General features: G+C 41.1%; 1 protein-coding gene across 13 annotated transcripts; it reads right to left on the bottom strand.

Annotated features, from left to right (window-relative positions):
- Nucleotides 1–536: 536 nt before the first annotated feature.
- LOC106587830 (paired box protein Pax-6) lies at nt 537–24,844 on the bottom strand. Of its 13 annotated transcripts, none has more exons than XM_045689510.1 (14): nt 24,649–24,843; nt 18,517–18,674; nt 15,313–15,366; nt 14,288–14,311; nt 11,487–11,617; nt 11,077–11,118; nt 10,756–10,986; nt 10,045–10,210; nt 5,558–5,716; nt 5,326–5,408; nt 5,042–5,192; nt 4,574–4,686; nt 4,057–4,192; nt 537–2,732 (listed from the first exon to the last, which is right to left on the bottom strand). In XM_045689510.1, exons 2-14 carry the CDS (start codon nt 18,527–18,529, stop codon nt 2,647–2,649), a joined length of 1,389 nt encoding a protein of 462 aa, XP_045545466.1. In that variant the 5' UTR covers nt 18,530–18,674; nt 24,649–24,843; the 3' UTR covers nt 537–2,646. The 13 variants fall into 13 exon arrangements, with proteins under 13 accessions (XP_045545466.1, XP_045545470.1, XP_045545469.1 ...); XM_045689514.1 differs by having other exon boundaries at nt 10,771–10,986; XM_045689513.1 differs by having other exon boundaries at nt 18,517–18,648; nt 24,649–24,841.
- Between the last annotated feature and the right edge of the window lie 1,075 nt (nt 24,845–25,919).

The following is a 25,919-nucleotide window of genomic DNA, read 5'->3' as shown; positions in this document are numbered from 1 at the left end:
TCTACCAAAACAAGGGGCAGTGGTGGTGAATTGAGTGACCTTTTCCATTGTTGCGTGTTGTTAAACTGTGTGGTCTGTGTGGAGCCGGTGAGGGCCATGCATCACATAGGATAGGGCTTGGCTGTTTGGAAGACATATCAGGTTGGAACTGGCCCCACTTTGGTTTGTTTGTATGGAAATTCTCTATCAGCTCATTTGCAGTTGAGTGGTACAACAAATCCACTTTGTACCATTGAAAATGGGCTGTGGTAATACATCAAATCCACTTTGTACCATTGAAAATGGGCTGTGGTAATACATCAAATCCACTTTGTACCATTGAAAATGGGCTGTGGTAATACATCAAATCCACTTTGTACCATTGAAAATGGGCTGTGGTAATACATCAAATCCACTTTGTACCATTGAAAATGGGCTGTGGTAATACATCAAATCCACTTTGTACCATTGAAAATGGGCTGTGGTAATATGTTGTGTAGCTATTCTCACCTGGTGCCTCGTATTTGATGTTGGCTAAAGAATTAATAACACCAAAAAAGCTTTCACTATATTTACTGTACAAAATTGTTATTTTTTATAATTTTCACAAAATACATTTAGAAAGCTCCATTTTAAATAAAATTAAATTGAAATATTTAAGAGACAGTTTAGACGTTTCATCTCAAAAGCATTTCTCAGACGTAGATCCTGTATATGTGTCCACGTTCTATGTACACATTTTTGAAAAACAACGCAGAACTCAAAAAAGCATGACAGACGACGCTAGAAAACCCCACCCATGGTCTTCAATTATAAATAAGGACTGCTCGATTAATCCGCAGTCACCCATGGTCTTCAATTATAAATAAGGACTGCTCGATTAATCCGCAGTCACCCATGGTCTTCAATTATAAATAAGGACTGCTCGATTAATCCGCAGTCACCCATGGTCTTCAATTATAAATAAGGACTGCTCGATTAATCCGCAGTCACCCATGGTCTTCAATTATAAATAAGGACTGCTCGATTAATCCGCAGTCACCCATGGTCTTCAATTATAAATAAGGACTGCTCGATTAATCCGCAGTCACCCATGGTCTTCAATTATAAATAAGGACTGCTCGATTAATCCGCAGTCACCCATGGTCTTCAATTATAAATAAGGACTGCTCGATTAATCCGCAGTCACCCATGGTCTTCAATTATAAATAAGGACTGCTCGATTAGTCCGCAGTCAAACATACTCTAGGTCACTGTAATAGAACATCAAATGTTTACAAAATGATGCAACACAAGACTAATATCTTCAACAACAAAAACATTGTGTAATAGATGAAATACAAAGGCTTTGGTCTGTTTTACAATCAACAATGATTCAATCTGATATGTACTTGTAAACAACTGCCAAACACTTATGTTTCAAACTTTGTCAAGCATGTTTAATCATAATTATAGGAATGAAATATTTCTAGTTGCACAAAATGATTTGACAATAGAACACTATAATACAACTATACCTAAGAGACTAATTGTACCTGACCTAAAGAAATGTATTTTTATGATGCATGAAAATGTGTAGAAAACATTTATAGAATATTCTTGGGGGGATAAAAATGTAAATGTATTTTATTGTAGAAATCTTTTGATTTCTAGGGAAGACATACTTACAATTCGACATGAACAAATTGGATTATATCGAGACACAGTCTACCATTTAGCGATTCACCTGTTTTACTCCACAGCTCCTCTGCATTTATAGCTCTTCACTTGGACCGAGAATCAGTCCATCCACCACAGCAGAAGTCCATGAACAAGTCTTGAACCTAGAATCAATCCATCCACCACAGCAGAAGTCCATGAACAAGTCTTGAATGTCCCACTGCCCTTGCAAACTGTTAGTGGTAGTTGTCTGTACAATTCATGTGATAATGTGGTTGTCTGTGACCACAGTTAAATACCCAGGCCTATACAGTTTATGTGATATTGCAGGAGTCAAAGACCCAAGGCTGAGGTGGGTGGATTGACTGGAGGTCCTCCTCTGCTGACGTCCATTTTGAAGGAGTATGACCAATAAATAGGTTTAATAAACACACTGAGTCTATTCCCCACAGCTCTCCTCTCGGGTGATATGCAACCGTTTCGCATGAGTCCACAGACCATGAAAAGTCTGGTAGAAAGTCTCGATGTTAGCAGATAAAAAAATAGTCATGGCAGAAATCTCTTGGGTTCTCCTTTACCCCAAATACAAACACAAGACCAACATGGTTTTCTAGCAGTCCATCTATCAGTAGTTGATCTGGGGTTTCGTCATAACATACACACGGCCATATACAAACACAAGAGACAGACAGAAAAAAAGAAACAATTACTTGGAAAGTGAGAAGAAGAAAAATGACGTTTTTGTTCCATGAAAATGTTAAACACCGGGCACTTTACAGAGGTCCACGTTTTGTCTTCTTCTTCCCCCTCTCTTCCCATCGTTGTTCTCCCCAGTCCTCATATGTGCCAGGAGCTACAGAACAACACACTGTCCCAGTGGAAACAACCCCACCCTGTAGTCCTAGGGCACTCCCAGAGTCTCTCTCTCCTCCACTTCTCTCCATGTGTGTGTGAGCTCCCAGCGGAGGGCGGTGGGTGAGAGGTTACAGGGTGAAGTAGCTCTTCTCTCTATTGTAGTCTTGACCAGTACTGAGACATGTCAGGCTCGCCGCCTGGGACTTGGACAGGGACAGACACTCCAGGAGAGATGAGTCCTGAGGAGAGAGGGAAGAGAGACACATATCAATCCAAATGACCCAGTGTCTCTGTACTGTACTGTGTTTGGTACAGAGAGCTTGAGTTCAGTCCAAATGGCCCAGTGTCTCTGTACTGTACTGTGTTTGGTACAGAGAACTTGAGTTCAACATTTCTTTAGCCTGAGAAATTACCATCATGTTGAGAGACTAACCATTACGCAAAATAGGACATTGAGAGGTAAGTGCCGTAGCACATAGCATGCATCCGAGTTGAGGAATGCTTTAGCACAGAGCGCACAGCCATAGAGTATAGGTCATTAGAAAGCTTAAAGGTCCAATGCAGTTGTTTTTTTATCTCAATATCAAATCATTTTCTGTGTAACAATTAAGTACATTACTGTGATTGTTTTCAATTACAATGTTAAAAAATAGCAATTTCTCAAGCAATAATTCTTTGAGGACTGTCTGGGACTGAAAACTAGCTGTTATTGGCAGAAAGGTTTGGAACTGTCTTTCTTATTGGTCTATTAACTAATTTACTGCCTGGTGATGTCGCCAGGCAGGCCAAAACTCCATCCCACCAAAACAGGCTGAAATTTCAGGCGGTCTTTTCAAACAGTTCATACACGAAAAGGACATTATCATAATTTTCCCAATTTCACAGTATTATTCCAACATAGTGTGGAAATATATATATAAAACACAGTAAATCACATTTTTGACTGCACTGGACCTTTAAGCACAGAGGACTTGGCCTTTGAGTATTCAGCGATAAGAAGTTTAGCACACAGAACAGTAGCTTTATGAATCACATTGTTTAACACTTTAGGACATCAGTAATAAGTTAGCAAGATTGATTGAGGCCTCACAGAGAGTACAACAGAAAATTCATCAAATGAATTAGCGATTTAGCTTAGAGGAAATGTGTCAATGGTCCATTAACCCTTCATGACTATGACCAGTATATATGGCCCTCCACAGCAACGTAATGGGTTGGAACTAAAACCTCCGGCTAGAAGGGTTCAAATGACATTATGACGTTGATCTGGACTGGAATGATCGTTGATCATGCACTAAGACTAGAATGTCAGGAGAGAGAAAATGGTGTGTAACGTAGAGGTACAGTATGTGTCTGTAGTCTGATCAAAGAGAAAAAAGAAAATGGCGGATTATGACGAAAATGTAGAGCATGAATTAAGAAAGAGAATGTGTGTATGGCTATGCAGCCTCCCCTATTTAAAGGTTCGGTGGCAGATGGTTAGTTAGCTAAGAGACTAAACGTGATTTGTTCATTTTCGCTAATGGCCAAACGTGTTTCGGAAACAATGGACTTTCTGCCTACCTGTTGAGGTGGTACCAGAAGTGGTCATTGATTGGCTGTTCATATGTGCCTGCATATGAGGGGGCGTATATGTGTCGTAGCTCCGCCCATTCACAGACGGACTGGTAGGCAGCATGCAGGAATAGGTCTGGCTGGGCTATAGATAGGGAGAGAATAACGTTTATATATTAGCTTAGCCAACTATATACCCTGTTCAGCTCAGCAGTCAGTCAGTCCTTACAGCAATGCCCAGCTAGGGATGCAGGCTATTATATTCCTTTAGGCATTTACAAATGTTTATGACTACAGTTTGATTTCTCCTCAACCTCTTATTAGGATTATAAGAGAACATAATCATTGTACCTACGAAGGTTGATTAAAACTAGCTTGGCGATAATGGTATTTATTGGCTTTTGAAATACAATTGTAACTGTACTATTTGCACATTTCAGATGAGAACACAACCTAGACATTTGTTGACACAGTTAACGCAGACAGAACAGGGTCAGGGTAAGTTAGTACCTGGTTGTCCACTTACTTGCATAGGCAGGTTGTTGGCCATGGTGAAGCTGGGCATGGGAGGCAGTGCGCTGTACGTGTTGGTGAGGGCCGTGTCAGGTCTGCCCAACATAGACCCAGATGTGAAGGACACTGAGGAAGAAGGGGAAAATGTTTGGTTGAAATCTGTTGCAGTTCATACATTCAGTGATGGCAGATAGGGAGCATAGCTTGAGTAAAGCCACGCCCTCGTTGACAGGTAGCTCAGGGGATTTAGTTGTTCATTGCTTACATGCATGATTAACCAATGAATCATTGAAAGTAGCCTATATCAGCAAAGATTATTTAATCAACTGTCATTTAAAGCATATGATGAGTTATTATTCAACTCAACTTTATATCAAAGAAAAATATCCTTTATACTTATGTTAGTCTTTAATTAAGTTGTCTGACATTGAAATGAGTGGTGGGCCTACTGGATGGAATGTTATATGAGTGCCGTCCTTACCCGGTGTGGTGGGCTGAGGCATGGGCTGGTAGACGCTGGTGCTGAAACTGCTGCTGATGGGGATGTGACTGGAGGAGTTGCTGGCCTGACGACGCTGGTTCCTCAGCTTCTCCTCCCGTCTCCACTTCGCTCTTCTGTTTGAGAACCACACCTGCACAACACGTCAATCATACATTAGTCGCGTATGTAGGCTATTCATGGATTCTTGTGTGTCTTTTTCAGACCAAGCAGCAAAATGTTAATGGAATGCAGTGCAATGCATATTTCAAAATGTGTCCACTCACCTGTATTCTTGCTTCAGGCAGATCTATTTTCGCTGCCAGTCTTTCCCTCGCGAAAACGTCAGGATAATGAGTCCTTTCAAATTCTGGAATACGATATGAAAACGTATCTTTAGTATAGGCTATGAAATATACTGTTGTTATTGAATTATGTGTAAGCTAATGAGGTGAATGTTGCTATTCGTTCAATTCGACGTTACATTAAAATATGAATATCTTGTAAATTCAAGTTCACCTTTTTCCAGTGCTTCAATCTGCTCTTGGGTGAACGACGTGCGGTTTCTCTGTAGTTTTCTCTTTAGCTGGAGTCGCATCTGCGTCTCGTCAGAATCCTCCCCATTGGAACTGATGGAGTTGGTGTTCTCTCCCGCACCGTCCTGTGGCTGGCAGCCGTCTGGAAATAAATCAATAAACAAATATGAACAGGCCTGCCTACTACATCTCCAAAAGCATGTGTTAATATATTGTTTATTTCATTTTATAGTTCTGAAAGTAAAATGCAAAAAATAACATGTCATCCTCGCAATAGCCCATAGGGAATTCATTTCTATAGTTCTATTATATTTATATATGTTCCCGTTAAAAGCAACCTGTTAGAAGAATAACGAAAAGCTGTCGTTGTTGGCCTAGTTGGCATAACACCGACAGAGGATGGACATTGAATGATGACGAATGAATGATCTAGCTAACATATTGATCTCTGCTTGTTTTCAGACACATCAATTGCCATAAAAGACCGACTAGTTATTTGTAAAATATTGTGGGGAAAAAGACCATTGCTCAGCAATGCTGCGTGAACTTAGATCCTTTATCACCACTCAACAATGGCACATGTGCTCAAAGGGTTAAGAGAAATGTGACTAGACGTGGCGAACTCCTTTCAGGCCCAAACGCTCTCCCCCTTTTAGGAGCGTTGCGATGCCTCAATGGCCGTCCCCATATGGGCTTTCGTATAGCCATTGAGGTGACCACCAACACTTGAATAGAAGGGGGTGCTTTTCACAATGAAACAATGCCGTTCGGGGTAAGGGAAACCATTAAACTCTGTGCACACAGCGAGAGGTGGCTACAGCGAACTCTTCGTGGGCAGAATATCACCAGAGAGAAATGGAGCAGCTCAATCGGACGAGGCGACAAAAGGATTCTCTCTGTGCTTTGGTGAACTATTGTACGCACGAGGATCCCGGTCAACAGAGCTTTGAGTTCAGTGTGTTAACCCTTATCCACTAGCATCATTAATCACGTCCCACGGCCAGCAAAACGCCAGTCAAAATGTCTATCTTAAATTGGAAAGAAATGAGTGAGGAGAGAGCATGCAACCCCCTGTACAAACTGAATAGGGCCCATCTATTCACGGCTCCTGGTTGTCCGTGGTAGGCCTAGATCGGCTTCTGTTCTGGGGACAGGCATATTGACTAATACCTGTCTTGGTTTTGCACATCATTATCCCTTCGAGAAGTTCATATGAAATGAAGAAATGAAGGGCTGCTTTTGGAGAATGTCGCTTTTTATGTGTGTAACGCTATTTGACCAGTCGTTTCGTGAGGTGCACCTGCATACAGAACATTTTCAGAGTTTACTAATTTAGCTTGTTTAGTCTCGGACATGACAGTACTTACATTGGAGTCACGACAGGCCACTCTTCTCTAACATATCCATAGGCCTGTTTAAACAAATGTATGGGATCGAATGTTTTCCACTAGTCTGGGTACCAGTCTTTGTAGCTATCATTCCTCTCTTTCCACTCCAGTCATGCTAAACATCTATGGCATACGACACGGAGTACACGGAGTGGAATGTTACCAAAGCAGACTGGTACCCAGGCTAGTTTCCCCTGGGAGATTACATAAAACATTTGTTGTAATATTATTTGCATAACAAAAGTTTAAATACGCACAAAATGACCATGACATTGCATGTTATGTAAGCTAATTCACCACAAGGCACCTGTCATATTTTAGGTTTAGGCCGATAACAATGTGGTATCCTAGACTAAATAGCCCATGAATTAGACATACTACCACAGACATCTAGCAAGTGCTAAATAATAGCACATAATGATAATTGCCTGGATTTGTTTTCGGTTGACATTAATGTGTTAATAGGATTATGACTATTAAAATGTCTCTTTTTAAAATGTCTTAATCGTTTTGAAATAAATAAACTTTTTTCTTCATATAGCCTGTGTCCGTCCACTCAGCGCTTTGTCTTTCTTCTCGAAGGATAATCCACATAAAATAGTGAATATGCGGCCTATTATCCCTCCGCCAGACCCACTGACGCTAGGCTTGGGATTTGTTTTCTTTAAAAAAAGCGCTGGGAAATAAACTCATTCTTTGGTATCACTGTGTATCGGGCAGTGGGGCGGAAAAACAGCCGAAAGAGATAGCGGCACCTTTCAGTCAATAGAGACTGGATCAGAAACACTTAAGAAACCGATTCAACTGAAAGAGAAAGTGAGAGGTCTAAATTCTACAGACGGGATTTAGTGCCATATCAGAACGAAATGAGAGAAAGAGAAGAAATAATGAATTGCCAAAGAGTTTTATTCCGCCTCTGTAGATAGAGTTGTCTCCTTTCAAGCCCTGGCAGACTCCTTGTAACCATTATTTTAGCCGCTGTTGCGTAGCTGTTGTTTGACAGGGACCATATTCGTTCTCCTCGGAGACCTACCCTTGCCGTATGGTTTAGACCTTATGGGCCTCCTGAAATGAACTCCTGGAAACAATTCCCAATTCAATTGGATGTAAATGCCCATGTCACTTCATTTTCAATCGAAGAAACTGAAAAGCAATATTGCCTAAAAATTGCCAAAGGGCCTAAAACATTGCATTAAAAGCCTTATAAAAATGTATTATTATTATTATTAGGCCTATTGTCAGTATTGTTACTATTAGGCCTATTGTTATTATTATTAATAATATTGTTAATAATATTGTTACTATTAATACCCTACTATTATTAGTATCAATAATGACATTAAATCAAACAGAGTGTGAACATAGTGAGTAACTATGTCTAGTTCTGGAAGTAAGCCAATAGTTTATTGTACATTATAAAAAATACAAATAAAATAAACATAAAAAAGATGGGTTAGGGCCACATGAGACTAAATCAAAAGGCGTTTATGTTCAAAGCAAATGAAATTCTGTGCAGAAACATATCTTGATGCTTATCGAATGATAACACTGTTTCTCATACCCAGCCCTGAGCAGGTGCAATGACTTTATCTTCTTTCAGACTCTATATTTCACAATAGTCGTTTAGAGCACAAAAAAACAACTCGAACATAAACATTTATCTTTGTAACATGAATGTTTTCATGGCTAATCGCTCCGCCTGTCATCCCGTGTCCAGTAGTCTCCTGTGGAACATTTCTCCATCAGTCTCCCTCAACTAGACACTCCTGCATGTCACCATAACGAGAGACAAAGCTCTCTCTAATGACCAATTACACATAGCAGGCCCGTTCCCATAACCAATCGTTGCGTGTGAAGGAAAACATTCCTTTGTACTGATATCCCGCACACTGATCCTCCGGCTGTTTTTCCCTGCCAGGAGAGGAGGGAAATGCGGATTGTTGGATGGACACCTCCGCTGAAAGGCTAGGCCTCTGTCACGCACATCCCCATCAGAGACAGTGTGGGCATTGAGACTGCTGATTAATTGGCCGTTCACTAATCGACTACTCTATGATTAATTTGGAATCTTGTCCACCAAAGGCATCAAAGCATGTTGACAATACCTGCTTGATATGCTGACCAATCATAAACGACATCCAATCATCCTAAATGATTGATGTGTTATAAGCAAATCCCCAAAACCCCTGAAAACTGTGTCTTGGGCTCCCGAGTGGCGCAGCGGTCTAAGGTACTGCATCTCAGTGCTAGAGGCGTCACTACAGACACCCTGGTTCGAATCCAGCCTGTATCACAACCGGCCGTGATTGGGAGTCCCATAAGGCGGCACACAATTGGCCCAGCGTCGTCCAGGTTTGGCCTGTGTAGGCCATCACTGTAAATAAGAATTTGTTCTTCACTGACTTGCCTAGTTAAATAAATGTTAAATACAAAAAAGAAGAATAATGGAAGATGTTTATTGATAACGTATTTGTAATGGTGACTTAGCTTAAGTAGCTCCCTGTGGCTCAGTTGGTAGAGCATGGTGTTTGCAATGCCAGGGTTGTGGGTTCGATTCCCATGGGGGGCCAGTACGAAAAAAAAATAAAAAATGTATGAAATGTATGCATTCACTACTGTAAGTCGCTCTGGATAAGAGCGTGTGCTAAATGACTAAAATGTAAAATGTTAAGGTTTACCTACAAAGTTACACTAATCAGTTACGTCATACTCGTCTAGCCAGAATCCATGCGTAAAGTGACCGTTTAGTCATGTATGAAAGCAGCGAAGATATACTGTGGGCCAGGCAGGGTATAGGCCTAACATTTGCAGTATAGCATTACATCCATTGTTCTTATGACAATAAAAACGTGTGTGATATTAATGTTTACATGGACCCTTAGGTCATTTCAACAATTTGGTTTATAAAAACCCTAATACTTCTTCTTCCAAAAGTCAAACGGAATGCATTGACAAATAATGGACTAGTCTATAGACCTACATTCGGATAATGGTGAAATAATTATATGATTTCACGAATACCGCAAATGTAATTATATCTATAGGCTTCTTCATTGTCAAATGATTAGTGACTGAGGTTCACCTTGGTTGGGCTGCCCTGGCACTGAAGTTCCGGGGTACCAGCCGGGCCGTGTCCCCCAAGTTCCTGTCTGACCGTTGAGCATTCTCAGCTTGTCATACATGCCATCTGCGCCCATCTGTTGCTTCTCGCTAGCCAGGTTGCGGAGGACTCTGTTTATTGATGACACCTGAAAGACAAGCAAAACGGAGCGGTTTGATTAGCGCCAGCCATGATTGAAAAATGCGCGCCGCCGCCGGTATAGTGTGTAGGCATGCGAGCACTGTGAGCGTGCAAACCTTAATGTCTATGGTGTACACATATACACATGCACGCACGCGCGCGCACACATACAACACATCCTGACAAGTGAGCTGGAAGTAAAGATGTAAACAGAGTATTTCCAAATAATATTTGAGAAAATAAATTTTAATAACTAACCAAACATTGAAAATATGCCTGGTATAAACATCAACAACTGTCAATTGTATTTTTACATGTAGGCCCTATGTAGGCAAAATTATCTAATAACGAATCAAATATAAATAATTAAATGTATGAATGTCTCTACAAGTTAACTCATGCTAACCATTTGTTGGAAATACGTAATGCATGTCTTTCACATATAACGCAGTGCATGATCTCATGACTAAATGGTTGGCTGATAATCATGCACTGCTTTCCGTCTCTGAGAAATCATTTCAGGTGGTAAAAAAAATCATGCTCATAACTTACACTCACTGCACTTACACTGGGTATATTGTCGTTGGTGCAGACCCCCTCCGACAACAGTCTGTCGCGGATCTCCCAGGCGAAAATAGACGGGCACTCCCGCTTGTACTGCGCTATCTTCCCCACCACCTCTGGAGTGGCTACCCTCGGCTTGCTGCCTCCGATCGCTCTCGGTCTGATGGAGCCAGTCTCATAGTATCTGCCAAGAATCTTACTCACGCACCCGTTGGACACCTGGATAGAAAACAATAGACACAATTCACATACATTATTTAAGACTAGTTGCGAAATTATGAAGATTACGTCAAACAATAATAAGCTTACGTTTTCATTTTCCAGCACTTGGACTTTTGAGTCATCATGGGTCTATAAACAAAAAAATATGCCTTAAATGGTATAGGATAACAGAGTGTGCACTTTCTAAAATGCAACTATTCTTAGGGGGGAAAGTGGTGGCCTACCTACGATATGTTACCCTTAATGTTATTTGAATAGGATATAGATTATAATGAGAAGCAATTAGGCTTTGTCTGGCCTTCTTACAGCCAACAATTGTCGAAAAACGTTTTTAAATCAATAAAAAGGCTACAGTAAGGAAAAGGAAAAGTTCCACCATGCATCATCTTCTTATATTTAAAATCCCATTGTTTGGTTTTATTTTGTGGTAGCTTAAAAAACCCAAAACACTGAAAGCTAGGGTTTTCTGCACCAGACAGAAAGAATGTTCTGGTCACCTGCAGAATCCTGGAGATGTCGCACGGCCGCGCGCCACTATGAGCAAGTTCGACGATTTTCTGCCTGGTGGTGTCCGGTAGCGGTCTACCGTTAACAAACACACCGCCCAGCTGGTTCACACCGCTGTGACCTGAACAGAGACAAAGGGGAGCCCAATTATAGGCTACGGTTGCAATGTAACAAGGTTATGATCACAACAATATGTTCTATAACAAAATAGCAGTGAGTCAGGTCATGCTTTTCCTTTCAGATGGTTAGCTTTCAGAGCAAAGGTGAAACATGAACGTTGAAGGGAGGCATTCATCTGGAACAAAACGCCACATTTAGAATGAAGGAAATGCAGATAGTCTAGTAGTACAATTATCACCTAAATGAAAATCTAATAGTTATTTATTGTTCCATTGTTATCAGCACTCTAGACAATGGTCACTGTAATGGCATAGCCTTGAATCAACACGCACGGCAAGTGTCGAACGCATACAATGATCTGGACCCAAACATCCCCATCCAACTGAGATGAAATCGGCTATTCAAAGGTGAAATCAGCAATTTAAAGGTGAATTCAGTCATACGCGAGTTGTGCAGCATTATTTCGCCAAGTGAGCAAGCCAACCCCAAATTCAGCGTCTTCAAATCCCCAAACTTCGAAATTAAATCCCCCAATCCTCCTCACCGCTATTCTAATGTGCTATTACGCACAAGCACACCAATGTACCTTCAACACAAACACACCAATGTACCTTCAACACAAGCACACCAATGTACCTTCAACACAAACACACCAATGTACCTTCAACACAAGCACACCAATGTACCTTCAACACAAGCACACCAAAACACCACCCATTTAGGTAGCCTCAAATATAACAAACCTCAATAAATGTTATCCACATATAAGTCTTTTAAAACACTTAATTAAGAGGTAGGTTGTAGTCGATAAGCAGGTTGAGTAAAGCATGGAAAGAGCCAGCAAACCTGAAGCCAAATGGGACGGATGCCTCCCCGGAGTGCCTTACTGTGCTCCAGATCTCCGCTGCCTTCTCTTGCGCTGCCGCCTGCTACATTGACTCCGGGAGCAGAGGCTCCTTAGCAATAAATAAGCTCCAAATATAGAAGAGGGGGGAAATGTGATGAGGCTGGCTGACATTTGTCTTTAAAATAAAGCTAGCTGCACGTCAAGTTTGAGCTTAATTTCTGGAAATAGGCGGAAGTCGCCTCGGATCATGCATGGGAAGGCTAATTGAAAAGATCAGTTGGAGCACTTGTGGCAGGCATGTCACTTTATGACACAGCTCTGCTTTTGAAAAACGCATCGTCACGACAAATAGTAGCACGATAAAACGACCCTTTCTGTCTGGATTTGGATATCACTCAGACAAAATTGGACGCTACTCGTTTACCCTTCGAGGGAAGCTTCGTTTTAAGGTGACCAGGGGCGACGCGCGGGCACAACAACGAGGGCGCGCTTGGATTCTCAACATATTAAATCTGACATCTCGGTTTTTTTTCTCTTGTTTGTATTTGGCAACAAATCCTCTCAGCCACTACAATCCTGTTGTGTGCAATCAGTGGGCGATCTGCTTGGGAATACGTTGTATGTGCACTATAAATGGGAACAATACGCATAACGCACGTTTTGTGTCAATTAAAAGCCATGTTTTGAGTGAAAATAAATCTGTTTAACATAATTAAACACTGCTCTTAGGCCACTATGTGTAATGATCCTTATCCGACGTGGACCTGATTAATAGTAAATCCATTATCATCCCTCTGGCTCTTTGGTAATTCCAGGATTAAGTGGAATTAATAGACGCCTTACTCTCAAATAGGCCTGTCCGCGCTAAGCAGCGGTTCGCTGTGGGTTTACATGGTTGCAGCGTCACCTCAACACATTTAGAACAATCATATACATCCACAGGATCGATATAGCCGTCAGATAAGGATATCACATACCATTTCAGCTCTCCAAAGGTTAAGTCTTAATCATGTGCCCAATTCCCCACGGCGAGCAGCGTCGATCCTGCCCGCTGGCGCTGATTATGCGCCTTGTATTCTATTACTAGTCGACTAATAGGAAAACATATGGTGTCAATTTGGACGCTCCCCTCCATATACACCCAGCAGTTGTTAGCACAAAAGCCACCGAAGCCGCGGCGACCTTTAAACAACACATAGAGCCGGGCCCAGTGATATCTCCTCGGCCATTCTCACCAGAAATCACAAGCCAAGCCAGGGGAGCATCCCATTAACATCAATTTGGGGCAATGCAGGAGCAGAGGGGGCTGTACATAGCTTTAACGACGCCTCGTTTAAAACATCATCTCAATAAAGGAGAACTGGCAAGCAAACATCATCTGTGATTAAGCCATTTGTCAGCGCACAGAGCACTGGGTAATGCCAAGGTGGCCTATATGACGCATAATGGACTTCCCATGTTGTTCCAAAAAATATTCAATAGATGATGTATTTAGACGTTTAAAAACCTATGATACAAAATAAATAGTCTTAAATGAAACATTCCTGTATAAATTGTCCTACTTAATCTGACCTACATTCAAGCCTTTTGTTCTGCATGTTGTCATTTTCCCTTATAGGGAACAATATCATATTCCCTACTTGCATTGCAAATATAAGCTACACACTATAGGTCTACAACAAGGTAACAATATGCCCTACACGTGATCTAGCTATAGGTACATTGAATTCAGACAGATTAAAATGTGACTATATAGGCACGTGTTACAGCACATGTACGTCATCAAGGTGAGGAGAATAGCAGAGAGGAAATGATTCCACACACCTTCATCACAGATGTCATAGACCTCTAGTCCAGCAGCAAGACAAGAGAGAAAATAACGTTACTTTTCATCCTTTATGGTTTAGTTCATTTCGCCAGTAATTATGTCAGCAACTCATATGGACCATTATGATAAACAATCCAGACAAATAATAACACACTACAGACTAGAAAGCAATATAGGCAACACACAGTCACTTTTCCTTTATGGCGCCATGCAAGACAATATCATGTTTTCTCATGTTGTTGTTGTTTTGCCGTGAGTTTAGGTCAATATGTACTGTTGTACTCTGTTGTTATTGTAATGTAGGAATCTCCATTCTAACTCCGGCTCTGTTCATGAGGAGACTAGTCTACATTAGACATGATCAATATTCCTCCTTTTTCACGCAATGTCCTTCTTTCCCTTCCCATTCTCCGCCCCAGCTAATAGTGTACGCAGCCTGGCAGTCAGCTCTAAAGCTAATGCAGACGGCTGTGCAATTATTTAATACCAACTCAAGCGGAAAGAAAAATCTCCCCCTTCAACCCAACAACCCCTCTACTCTCTCTCTCTCTCTCTCTCTCTCTCTCTCTCTCTCTCTCTCTCTCTCTCTCTCTCTCTCTCTCTCTCTCTCTCTCTCTCTCTCTCTCTCTCTCTCTCTCTCTTTCTCTCTCTGTGCACACAGCAGAAAACTAAAACAATCTGTGCAGATTAATGGAGGATATATAATTAGACTATAACTGTCAATGTTAAATAACTCTGCGGTCTGGAAGGGGCCATATAACATGCATTACATATAAACACAAGGACACGGTAAATTAACAACATCAAGAGCGACACAGAATTTTAAATATTAAAACTAAAAACAAATCATAAACTGTGGAATAAAAGAATACAAATAAAGCTAATATGCTAAGGAGTATGTTAAGGGTACGTTGTGTTAAGGGAACATAAAGACAGAAGGGTAGTTGTGGCTGCATGCATTCATATCTCCACTTGCGGTTAGTATCAAAGTTTTAAAACAAAAATATGCAAATTCACTTACTGTTCTGCATCATCGAGGCTACGCCAGACTCCCACGTGGCTTGGCTGTGGTATGCTATGCGTCATAAGGAAATAACAATGATAACAATGTTAGTATCAGCATAATTACAATGTAATGGCTATTCAAAGTTAAGAATTACAATTCACAAATGTTCTCTCTTTTAAAAAAATTGATATTTCGTATTTTTTCTCTTTTAGTTACTTCGAATTCCAAGGCAATTAGGGTGGATACTTTGGTGCAATACAATCATAATGTTGCTCTGTAATTATAAATTCCACATAGCCATAATCCATGTGAATTGGCACATCCCCATTGTATATATATTTTAGCATTAAACTTGCCTGGAAACAGAGTTGACTGTCGGCTTAAAACAATTTAGCCAATCTTAATGTCTCCCTAGGACAAAGCAAAACAGTATATTAGTACAGCCCTAGCGAAGACTGTGTTACATTTTACAAGTAAAGCCTACTAAAAATTATTATTCAATTAGAATTGTAATTAATAAATAGGCTACTGTCGATTTGGCGTGTTATTCATATGAGAACATTTATATTTCTATATCTTTTTATTTATTTTGGGAAGCCTGAAGTTCGAAGAAACGGGCACTTTAATAGGCCTAATTGAAGATGGTAAAATAAATAAATTAGGCCTAATTGAAGATGGTAAAATAAATAAATTAGGCCTAATTGAAGATGGTAAAATAAATAAATTAGGCCTAATTGAAGATGGTAAAATAAATAAATTAGGCCTAATTGAAGATGGTTGCTATTCGTTGGCAAAACCATCGCTATTCGTTGGCACGTGCATGGTTTATTGATCACCTGTTTCTGATTCCTTGACATGTTTTTTTTTTGTTCTACTTGATGGCTTATAAACGAGCCTAAACAACAGCCACAGAGGATGTTCCTAGTTATATAAAAATCTAGACCCTCTCGCCCAATGTGTACAGTGACACACGCTGTCTACCTCGCCTCAATGCTCTGAAAAAGTACAAACCAGGAGGGGGTAGAGGCCGGCATACAAAGCCTGCCGGAGTCCCAACAATGCACCCCTTTCTACCACCATACCCAAACCCGGGGCCGCACAACTCGGCCTCCACAACTAGCAACACATCTTCCCACTAAACGTACCAACAACTCCAGAATACAAAGACCCGAAGGCATCCACCCACTCCGGGACCATACACACAACACCTTCTCACTGGCACAGCGGATGACCGTGACCTCGGGTCCCCGTAGCCCAATGTGGGATTTGTTTGTTACGTTTTGGGAAATGTAAAAGTAATTTCTTGTTCTAAATATCTGGAGGTAATGGTGTAGCTGGTGGCGGTTGTTAGGCGGTAGTAAAAGATACAACAGCTCAGTGGGGAGCTCAATCAGAAAAGACAAACGCAATAAAGAACCTTTTGAAATGGACGGTTAAAAAGGGGGCCGGTGGAGGAATAGTCCGAACCCTGTTGTGGGCATGTGTGTACTGCAGCCGAACCTAGGATTTGGAAACATGAATTGTCTTGAGAAGTGAGACTTACAAGTACCTACTTTCTGGAGAAAGTAGCCTATTGCAAAAACAACGTGTTTCCAATGCCATTTAGCAATTTATCAGAACACTGTTACAGTAACAATTGTTGTGTTGCAAACGGAGGAATACTTTTTGGTGAGGAAATGTATCCGATATTTTTTCACGTCAGTCCTGTTCTTAGAAGTAGGCTGAAAACAATGCATTTTATTTTTACAATGCAAATGCACCCAACTCATTCATTTAGATTCCTCCACATTCATTCCAATATTTAAACTGCGTAAAAGTACAAACCCACCAATGCAAAAATAAATCTCTCGACAATACACACAACAACCCCGGAAGTGGCGAATGGTAAAATATTCCTAAATTCCTCTCTGCCTTGAAAACAATATTTCTGCTAAATATTTGGAGAACTGCGATTCAGCAGTGTCCCACTCCCAGCATGTCTGTATAGACACCGGTTAATCATTTAGTTAGACTCGGAAACTCTGCGGTTGTTGCTGAGGTTAACAAGGGTCTAATCTGAATTTCTTTACCTTTAGTAGTACCTAATCCGTAACAACAATAAAAAACAATCGTCTTAATTAAACATGCTTATTCAGGCCGCTGGATCCTGAGGTCACAACATTCACATGCAGAAATACATTACGATCTCAAACAATGGCTCCTTAGGAAGTTGTGAGCATTATGCATTTACATGCACTAAGCATCTTAGTGTTATCTTTAATGTAATACTGGGTTATTAGCCCGTTTTTGTAAGGGGAAGTAGGCCTATGTTAATTTAACGACACAAATGAAACCATAACATTTATGATTAGGCTATTAGTAAAATATAGGCCTAACTTTCAGCTACTTTCGTTTGACAGTTTTATTTATTTAGAATCAGTGAACGTGACGCTATCTTAAACATTTTTGAGTTGTGCAGATATACTTTCTATGTTGACAAAAACATAAATATGACAATATTATAATAGGCTATGTATTTAGCCTTTTAGTATGAATGCTTTGTTTTATTGTATTATAATTATAAAACGTTTTGAAGTATGTTAGTACGCTTAAATACCTGTAGTGATAATTGTAACTATTTCTGCACCAGACTTCTCTTTCTTAGAAGAAAAGTTAAATTTTAAGTATATTTTCTTTGGTACGCAAACTAGAGGAAAAATAAATAGGCCCACCGTGTACTTGGAGCATTTTAGAGAAGGCGCTTGGGTGACTCCGCTGTCTATGAATCAAACTGACACCATTCCTCAACGGGTCATTGCTCCCCATTCTCCACGATGATCACTGTCTCGGCCTAACGTGACTTTTTACTCTTTGCTGTCATAAATAAGCATTAAGCTATCCGTAAACACCAACACAACCGATCATTAAAGAGCACATAAAATAAACAGGAAATCCTGCCCGAATGCCGCTTCAAATCGCACTGTACAACTCCAGAGTAGGAGTAGAATACAAGAAGCCTAGTAGGGGCTACACTTTCTACACAAACTCCAACATATAGCCTAGCGATACTAATCTGCAGCCTGGGAGATGCATATTGCGCAATAATAATATTATATTCGTTTTCAATTATTGATTGTTCTGCATTAAATCGAACCTATTTTAAGTGATGTATGTTTGCAGGGTTGCAGACTGGGTTGAAATGCACAGACAATCTTTTACTGGGAAGATATCCACTCTCACCTTTTTGAGGCATCCTGCGTCGCTGTCAAAAGTCCTTGTCAAATAGTTCTCCGCGCCACAGAAAGAGAACAAATGCAGGGCAGTCTATTGTGGTGGTTTTTCAGTAAGAGGAAACAATAGTTTTCCGGTGATCTTCAGCGGAGAAGGAAGGGATATCCCTGCGAAGGAGACAGAGATTGACAGTGAACTCAGATGTCAGGACCGCGGAGTGAGCGAGAATGTGCGCTCGTGTGAGTGAGCGAGATAGCGAATGAGAGAGTGGGGCAGAGAAGGAGAGAGGGAGAAGGGGAGGGAGGGAAAGAACTGCAGAAGAAGAGGGGTTGGAGGCTAAGAGAGAACACACCTATGCTGATTGGTGATGGTACAAGTGTATTACTGTATGTGTTTCTGGTCTGCTGTGCTCTGTGCGTTGCCTCGACCTCTGTCATCGTCGGCCCCTACGGAAACACTTCCCCCTCCACCAAAGCGGGAAATGGGGCCGAGCGAGAGAGAAGAGAGACCCGTCTCCCCAACCCACTAATCAGCAGACACATGCAAATACCCCTCTTTCTCTCTCTCTCTCTCTCTCTTTCCCTCGCTATCTGAATATTGCCTACCCTACTATGCAAAGAAACTGGATTGCCTCGGAGATCCCCATTGGAGAGAAAGCAAAGGCCTGGTGGGTCTCAGCAGAGGCCGAGTTGGTTCCGTGGTGGTGGGAATCTCAGGCATGTTTTACAGCTAAACAAACCTGAGTGCACGACGCGGGGAAAACGGAGGATGTGGACGTATTTTGAAGCAGTTAGCTCCATGAATTGAACATTCTTTCCACGGAGCTGATTTCAAATCGTTCTTGCTTTATCGAGCGTGGGCTGTGCCTATTTCCGTGGGAAATTTGCCTACAGATACATGTTTTCTTTTGTTTTAGACGTATTGCTATCGTGCAGCCTCTATTATATTCCGTACTCATTTTTCCAATGCAATCTTGGAACAAACTTCATATTTACTTTGGGTCTGCATGAAAACAAATAGTTCTGAGTTTCTGTCAACAGCTCTGCATGGCTGTTTGCAATGGTTGTGAAGTGTCTCCCTGGAGTGCATAGTGATACTAATGACAAATGAGCTGAGGAGGGCTCCCCATTGACAGCTGTGGCTTTTAAAGGGGAAACTGTTTACTTTGTGTATTAAGTACACTTGTAAATTACCACTAATGTCGCCTACTCGCTGAAAACAAACGCAAAATTTCCCCACGTGCCTTTGTTGACTGTTTGGTATCACCTTCTGACTGCTCAGCCTGTCATGGACATTGTAAACACACCGACACACACACGGTATTGTCCGCCATGCGTAAAGGGCCCCTGCTTTTAGGCAAGCTCTGCTGCTTGTTATGGACGCATTTGCAAGGCAAGGCGACGTCACTCCTATGACCTGACTGCAAATAACACGCGTAAATAAAGTGAAGCAAATGACTGGTCAGCAATGACCACACGCTCCCTAACTGCGCCGGTTTAATTATCGGCCATTACGACACACCTCAGCGCATCCGAAAGCAACCCCTCGGAGCCCGTATTGAAGCTTACACTCGTAGCTTGCGAAGCACCAGTCTCAGTGCTGGGAGTCCCCGTCGCTTATTCCAAAGGACCAGGGCCGGTGGAGGAGGGGATGCGAGCTGTTTGGATGTGTGGAACCAACCCAAAGCAAAATTGGGGTACAAAAAAGGGGAGATGGAGAGACGGAGGAGGAGAGGGGGATGGGATGGGGCTCTTTTTTGGAGAGTGCAGAGCATGAAATGAAGTAATGGAGGGAGGCCTACACTTGACTTCCTTTGACGTGAAAAAGTCAGAGCTCATCAATAAACTACCTCGGAGGTGAAAGAGGGCTCCCTGACAACCATCACATTCCTAACTACGGGTTCAATGAGGAGACAAACGACGCTGCCCTGAGGGGGGGGTGAATGGGGCCCTCAGTGGGCGCGCGAGATAATGAGCCGCGAGGACCAGCACAAACTGTCACCCAGAGTCCTGCGGTGAGGAACAAGAACAACACTTCGGCCAGAACTTTCTCCCCAAACAAGCTGTAAACTAACCCACCATTTTGTTCCATTTCTCCTCCACTGTGTTTAGTCACTGAAGCTGGTGGCCTATTCGACTAGATTATTGCTTTTGTTTCTAGTGTTTGACTTTGTTTTGGGATCGTGTGTTTGTGTGTTTGTACATGAAGATTAGTCCTGATGGTATAATGAGTATCTTGTTCAGGGAAACTTTATTCTGATAATAGAGGAATTGGCAGATTATGATAAACCTAAAAGTGCTTGTGCAGCTAGTAAGGTGAGCAGAACAGTTTTATACTACAGCCACATGCATGACATGCCAGCACACATGTTTACATACATCTTGTTGCAAGAAATTACAGTGTGGAAACTGTGCAGAATGCAAAAAAATTCAACTATATTGGTCAGATTTTCCAGATTCACCACATTTACCAGATTCGCCAAACTTTGCACCTGCTACTTTCAGAATAGAGTGAAAATGTTGTTCTTACAGCAGGTGCACACTTAGAACCCAAATGCATGACAACATTGTTAGGCCTATTTAATTACAATATTTGTTTTGATTTAATGAATGGACCTTTGCAAAATCCTACACACACAATCGTGATTCGTGTTGTTGAAAGTGTAGCCTAATTTTTGTTTTTCAACGAATCATAAAAAATAAAAAATAAAACATAATCAAATGTTTTAACCGACTATGAATTATGTTGGTATTTGCATTTAAATATGCTTGGGCTAATCTAACTTTCAAAAGTGAATAACATCACATTTCTGCTAATTTACAGGCAAAATATGGGCCTCTACGAAGGACACTGCTAGTAGTGACGTATATGTAACCACACCACATTGTCATTCTAATTGAATAGCCATCCCCTTGTAAGCAGTCTGCAGCTGACGAAGATTCACTACTAACCCGCTTCAGTGAAAGACAGAATCCCTGATGAGTGTGTCGAGTTGTTTTCTCTGCAGACAATAGCCTATACGTCCAATAGATTATTGATTTATTTGGGAAAGTAAATCCGCTCCGAGTGTTATATGCGTTGTCTCCATTCTTCTACTCACGAAACGTTGAGTTTTTCTTGACTCACTTGAAGTTCCAGATCAAATATAGCAATAAATAATAATTCCTTTTGAACGATCATGCTCGTTGAAGTGCAAATATATATATTTCTCTGTTTAAGGGGAAGCTTCTTCAGGGTAAGTGTGAAAATTTAGTAAAACGAGTAACTGTATACAGACTAGCAATTAGCCCAATTCGGATTAGCAGCAATGCCAAAGGACCTGAAAAGAAATCCTAATCTTGTCGCTATTTTCCCCTGAGGCAAAGTGGTCTTTGAGGCCCCTCTAAAAACTTTAGAGACAAAAAATCATAGGAGGGAGGAGGGGTGAACACGGCTGACGTCATGCGAGAGAGAGAGAGAGAGAGAGAGAGAGAGAGAGAGAGAGAGAGAGAGAGAGCGAGAGAAGGAGGTCTATTAGAAAACATCAACAAAGCGGAGTGGGGCGCGCTGGCCTCCATTGATTTATCGAGATTTGAGGGACATGGGGACCGTTGAGCCATTGTGACCGACAGAGAGAGCTTTATCATCTCAATAGTTCTCTAATTGTGGAGCAGGCAGGAGGACGAGTCTTCCATGAGAGGGAGGGAGCTGTCATCATTCAGCGACTCCACATTCTCTGTGATTTTGCAGGACACTGACCCTTCCTTCTGTAGGCCTATTAAAGTACAAAGTCTGGGCCAAGCAGACAAAATTGCATGAGCGTAGAATAAATGGGAAATGAATGCATTTGCCAATTGTTTCATATTTTTTCGAAAGGTAATAACTATCCTTTGTGGTTAAAATACATTTGATTAGAAAAATATACTAATAGGGATATTAATTAATATATGAATTATTTTATAGTTACTGCCTAATGACATTAAAATATAGCCTACATTGGCATTAACATTTGCACTGAATTACTCCAATATTATTGGAGATAACATTATTTAGATTAGGCTATATATTGTTATAACCTACTTAGCCTATCTATAATAATGTGGTGTTGTTACAATAATAATAATAATTATTTGTGTTAAGATTATTTAACATCGTTGTGTTTTATTTCATAGAAAATTCGACAAAACGAAATGTCTTCGAAGACACTCGTATCACAACGTATCATTCATTATAAAAGAGCGTTTGCAAGTTAACAAACGTATTTGGCCTAGACACCATTCAGTTTTAAACCAACAACCATTTTACTAACTCCAGGCTGCTTCGGGTTTCTGCATGGCTCAAAGATATTCACAAATGTACATTTTGTGACATATTGTGCCGTGGAGCTCGTGCCGTCGGGAATGCAGCTGTATTTTACTGTCAGGGCATAACTCGACCTCTTCGCACGTCACACTAACCAGCTGAATTCTGCAAACAAATACAATACATTTTAGGATCAACCTAAAGTTTGTTGTTGAATAATACTTTGCTCTCATCCCAAAACAATTATCTTACAAGCTGAGGGAACTGAAATGGACGTTATGGGCTCTGGGCTGCAAGGGAAATGATGTCAACACGACATACAGTAAGCCTATGCGTAAAACGCATTTTATAAGCATTTCGCTGGACCCGCGATAACGTCTGCGTATGGGACCAATAAACTTTGATTTAAAATTGATTTTGCTCTATTAATATAATATGATAACTTCTTATAGCGATTTAGGAATTATTGTGTTAGTGAAAATACCAGCCGTAGGCCTAAAGATGCTGAAAGTGCACTCAACATTACAATGGCTTTCTCTACGTAAAGTTAGCTATAGACTTGAACTCATCACTTCAACTTGTATAACAAACTTTCTCTGAGTGAGGCATTTAAGTGAAAAGTCCTACAAGGTGAATTCGTAATCTCAGTTGTCTAATTTAGCTCCTTGACTGACGTCTGGCAGGGAATGTGGCGTGAGGACGCTAGAAGGCTGGAGTGTGGATGAACGGTGAAGCCCTCTCCTGGCAGAAGACGCCCTGCTCTGAGGTGATGGTGTCACAGCGCTCCTCGGCGGCCTGGCAGCTGGAGAAACGCGGTCACCAATAACAACTAAGACGACAGGTTGGCCTGGATGCGCAGGGCTCGGTACTCCACTTATTAACGACCAGCTCGAACGAAATGGACCGTGGATCACACTGTAATTGAATGTTATAAAATGCACAGGAGCAGGCCTATAACTTGGGTTGAAGACGAGAACATGTCTGATATACTGAAAACCCTATTTCAGTTAACGATCTAAAGCTTAGGCTACCTCATTTTCAATCAACGGTGAACAATTTTAAAGCTACATTATCGTTTTATTTGCCTTAATTATTCTTCAAACGTTTCAATTCAAATTGGGTAACTTTCAAATAACTTACTTGAGCTAAAAGTAAGCATAAAAGGTAGACTATAACGTAGACTCGTGATAACGTAGTCTCATGATAATCAGGCTAAAATGTGTGTAGGTTTGTTAGGCTATTTGGTTATTGAAGAAATATGCACAATTACCATTTGGATGGTTTATATCAGTCATACTAAACTGTTGGAATTACAATGCGTCAAGCGCAGTGTAAATAATAGAACATGTCAATATCGATGCCCAGCTCCGTGCGCGTTAAAGCTTATAACCAGACTTGTGTAAGCGCGTCTTACTTTCTACCTCAGTGAAGATCGCTAATTACACGCTACCCGAGTCATCAACTCCTGCGCTACGATACTTGCAAAAGCACAGTCGCATGACCCATCAAAAGACCATGCACAACAGTGTTTACACTGCCTCCAGTAACACTGAGATGATCCACGTGAAACTATCTAGGCTGAAACTCAACCTTCTGTATAGCCACACGGGTCCACCAAATACCTTCATAAACATCAGATGCATTCTAAACTTTGTAAGCTTTGGCAACAACAAAAAAGCACACCACTGATGTTACCATCCCGGATGCGCACAGTATAGACAGAATACACAGCATAGCCAACGAAATCCTTTTTTATATTTTGACTATCCGAAGCGAAGAAAAAACTCCGATATGCACAGCACTTAAAACATGCAGTAGGGTGATAAGTAATCCGATTGAAATGTGAGATGTATAAATCACCTAATGCGTAGAAAGTCAGCTGATGTAGGTTGTAGAGGACGCAGACCTGTGACCGATATCCTGCTGATACCAGCACTCGCTCCTTCACCCTCCAAATGGTCACTGGAACAAATCAAGATAAAGTTATGGGTCCAGATTACATTCGGATCCGCCGCGGAGTTGAAATGTCAATGAGAGTGAAAAAAGACTGCCTCGCTTACCACCAACTTTCCCTTAGCATCAGCCTCAACTTGGCAGTGATTGGCTAGAGCGACGGTCCGACGTCACCTTCCGAGGCATGGAATGGGGGAAGTTCTATATGGAGCACTTGCACCCGCCACAATTCAATCAACCCACCATCTTTATTGTCTTTAACTTTGACTGAAAGATAGGGTCGATTTCTTTTATTTTAAATCTCTTTGCAACTTGGTTAGAGGTTATATTGGATGGAATCTGAACATTAGGCTATGTAAAAAGTTTCAGAAAATTATTTGACAGGTTAAAATGGGAACATATGTGCACAATAGAAGTAGGCTAATTAAGAATGTGGACTTTTATATTTACTAGTGCACCATTTACTAATGGACACATTATGTCATTTATGGGCAAATGGAATGGCAGCTTTCATGGGTCAGATGGCCGTATGCCTATGACGGCATCAGCTTCTCTCTATTACACACTCTTATTACACACACACGTAACACAACAAATCTACATCTAAAATCGATGGTTTATTCATATTATTATAAGGCCGTACTTGCTAAAAGCTGACTTGCAGTACACCGCACAAAGGCCTACAAGTAAACAAAAACAAGTCCTCATGGAGCTGAAGGATTGTTGGTGATCACGGAGTTGAAGGATTGTTGGTGATCACGGAGTTGAAGGATTGTTGGTGATCACGGAGTTGAAGGATTGTTGGTGATCACGGAGTTGAAGGATTGTTGGTGATCACGGAGTTGAAGGATTGTTGGTGATCACTGAGTTGAAGAATTGTTGGTGATCACGGAGTTGAAGGATTGTTGGTGATCACGGAGTTGAAGGATTGTTGGTGATCACGGAGTTGAAGGATTGTTGGTGATCACTGAGTTGAAGAATTGTTGGTGATCACGGAGTTGAAGGATTGTTGGTGATCACGGAGTTGAAGGATGTTGAATTGCACTGAGGGCGGAGGAAGCGTCGATGGTATTATGGAGGAGGGTCATGCATTAAATTACATGATTATCTGTTGGAAAATCATGTCCCGTCGAAGTGGAAATATTTCCCCTTTTTAAATAAATATTGAAAGTATTGAT

Source organism: Salmo salar, chromosome ssa11, assembly GCF_905237065.1.
Source record: "Salmo salar chromosome ssa11, Ssal_v3.1, whole genome shotgun sequence".
Taxonomy (NCBI): domain Eukaryota; kingdom Metazoa; phylum Chordata; class Actinopteri; order Salmoniformes; family Salmonidae; genus Salmo; species Salmo salar.
Note: the sequence above shows the minus strand (reverse complement) of the source record. Positions and strands in the feature narration are given on the sequence as shown.

Excerpts from the sequence above, each read along its gene's own strand:
- LOC106587830 (XM_045689510.1), bottom strand. Across the intron at positions 11,618-14,287 it reads CTATGACATCTGTGATGAAG|GTCACAGCGGTGTGAACCAG; the intron begins GTGTGTGGAATC and ends GTCTCTGTTCAG. Across the intron at positions 4,687-5,041 it reads GCCTCAGCCCACCACACCGG|TGTCCTTCACATCTGGGTCT; the intron begins GTAAGGACGGCA and ends CTTCTTCCTCAG.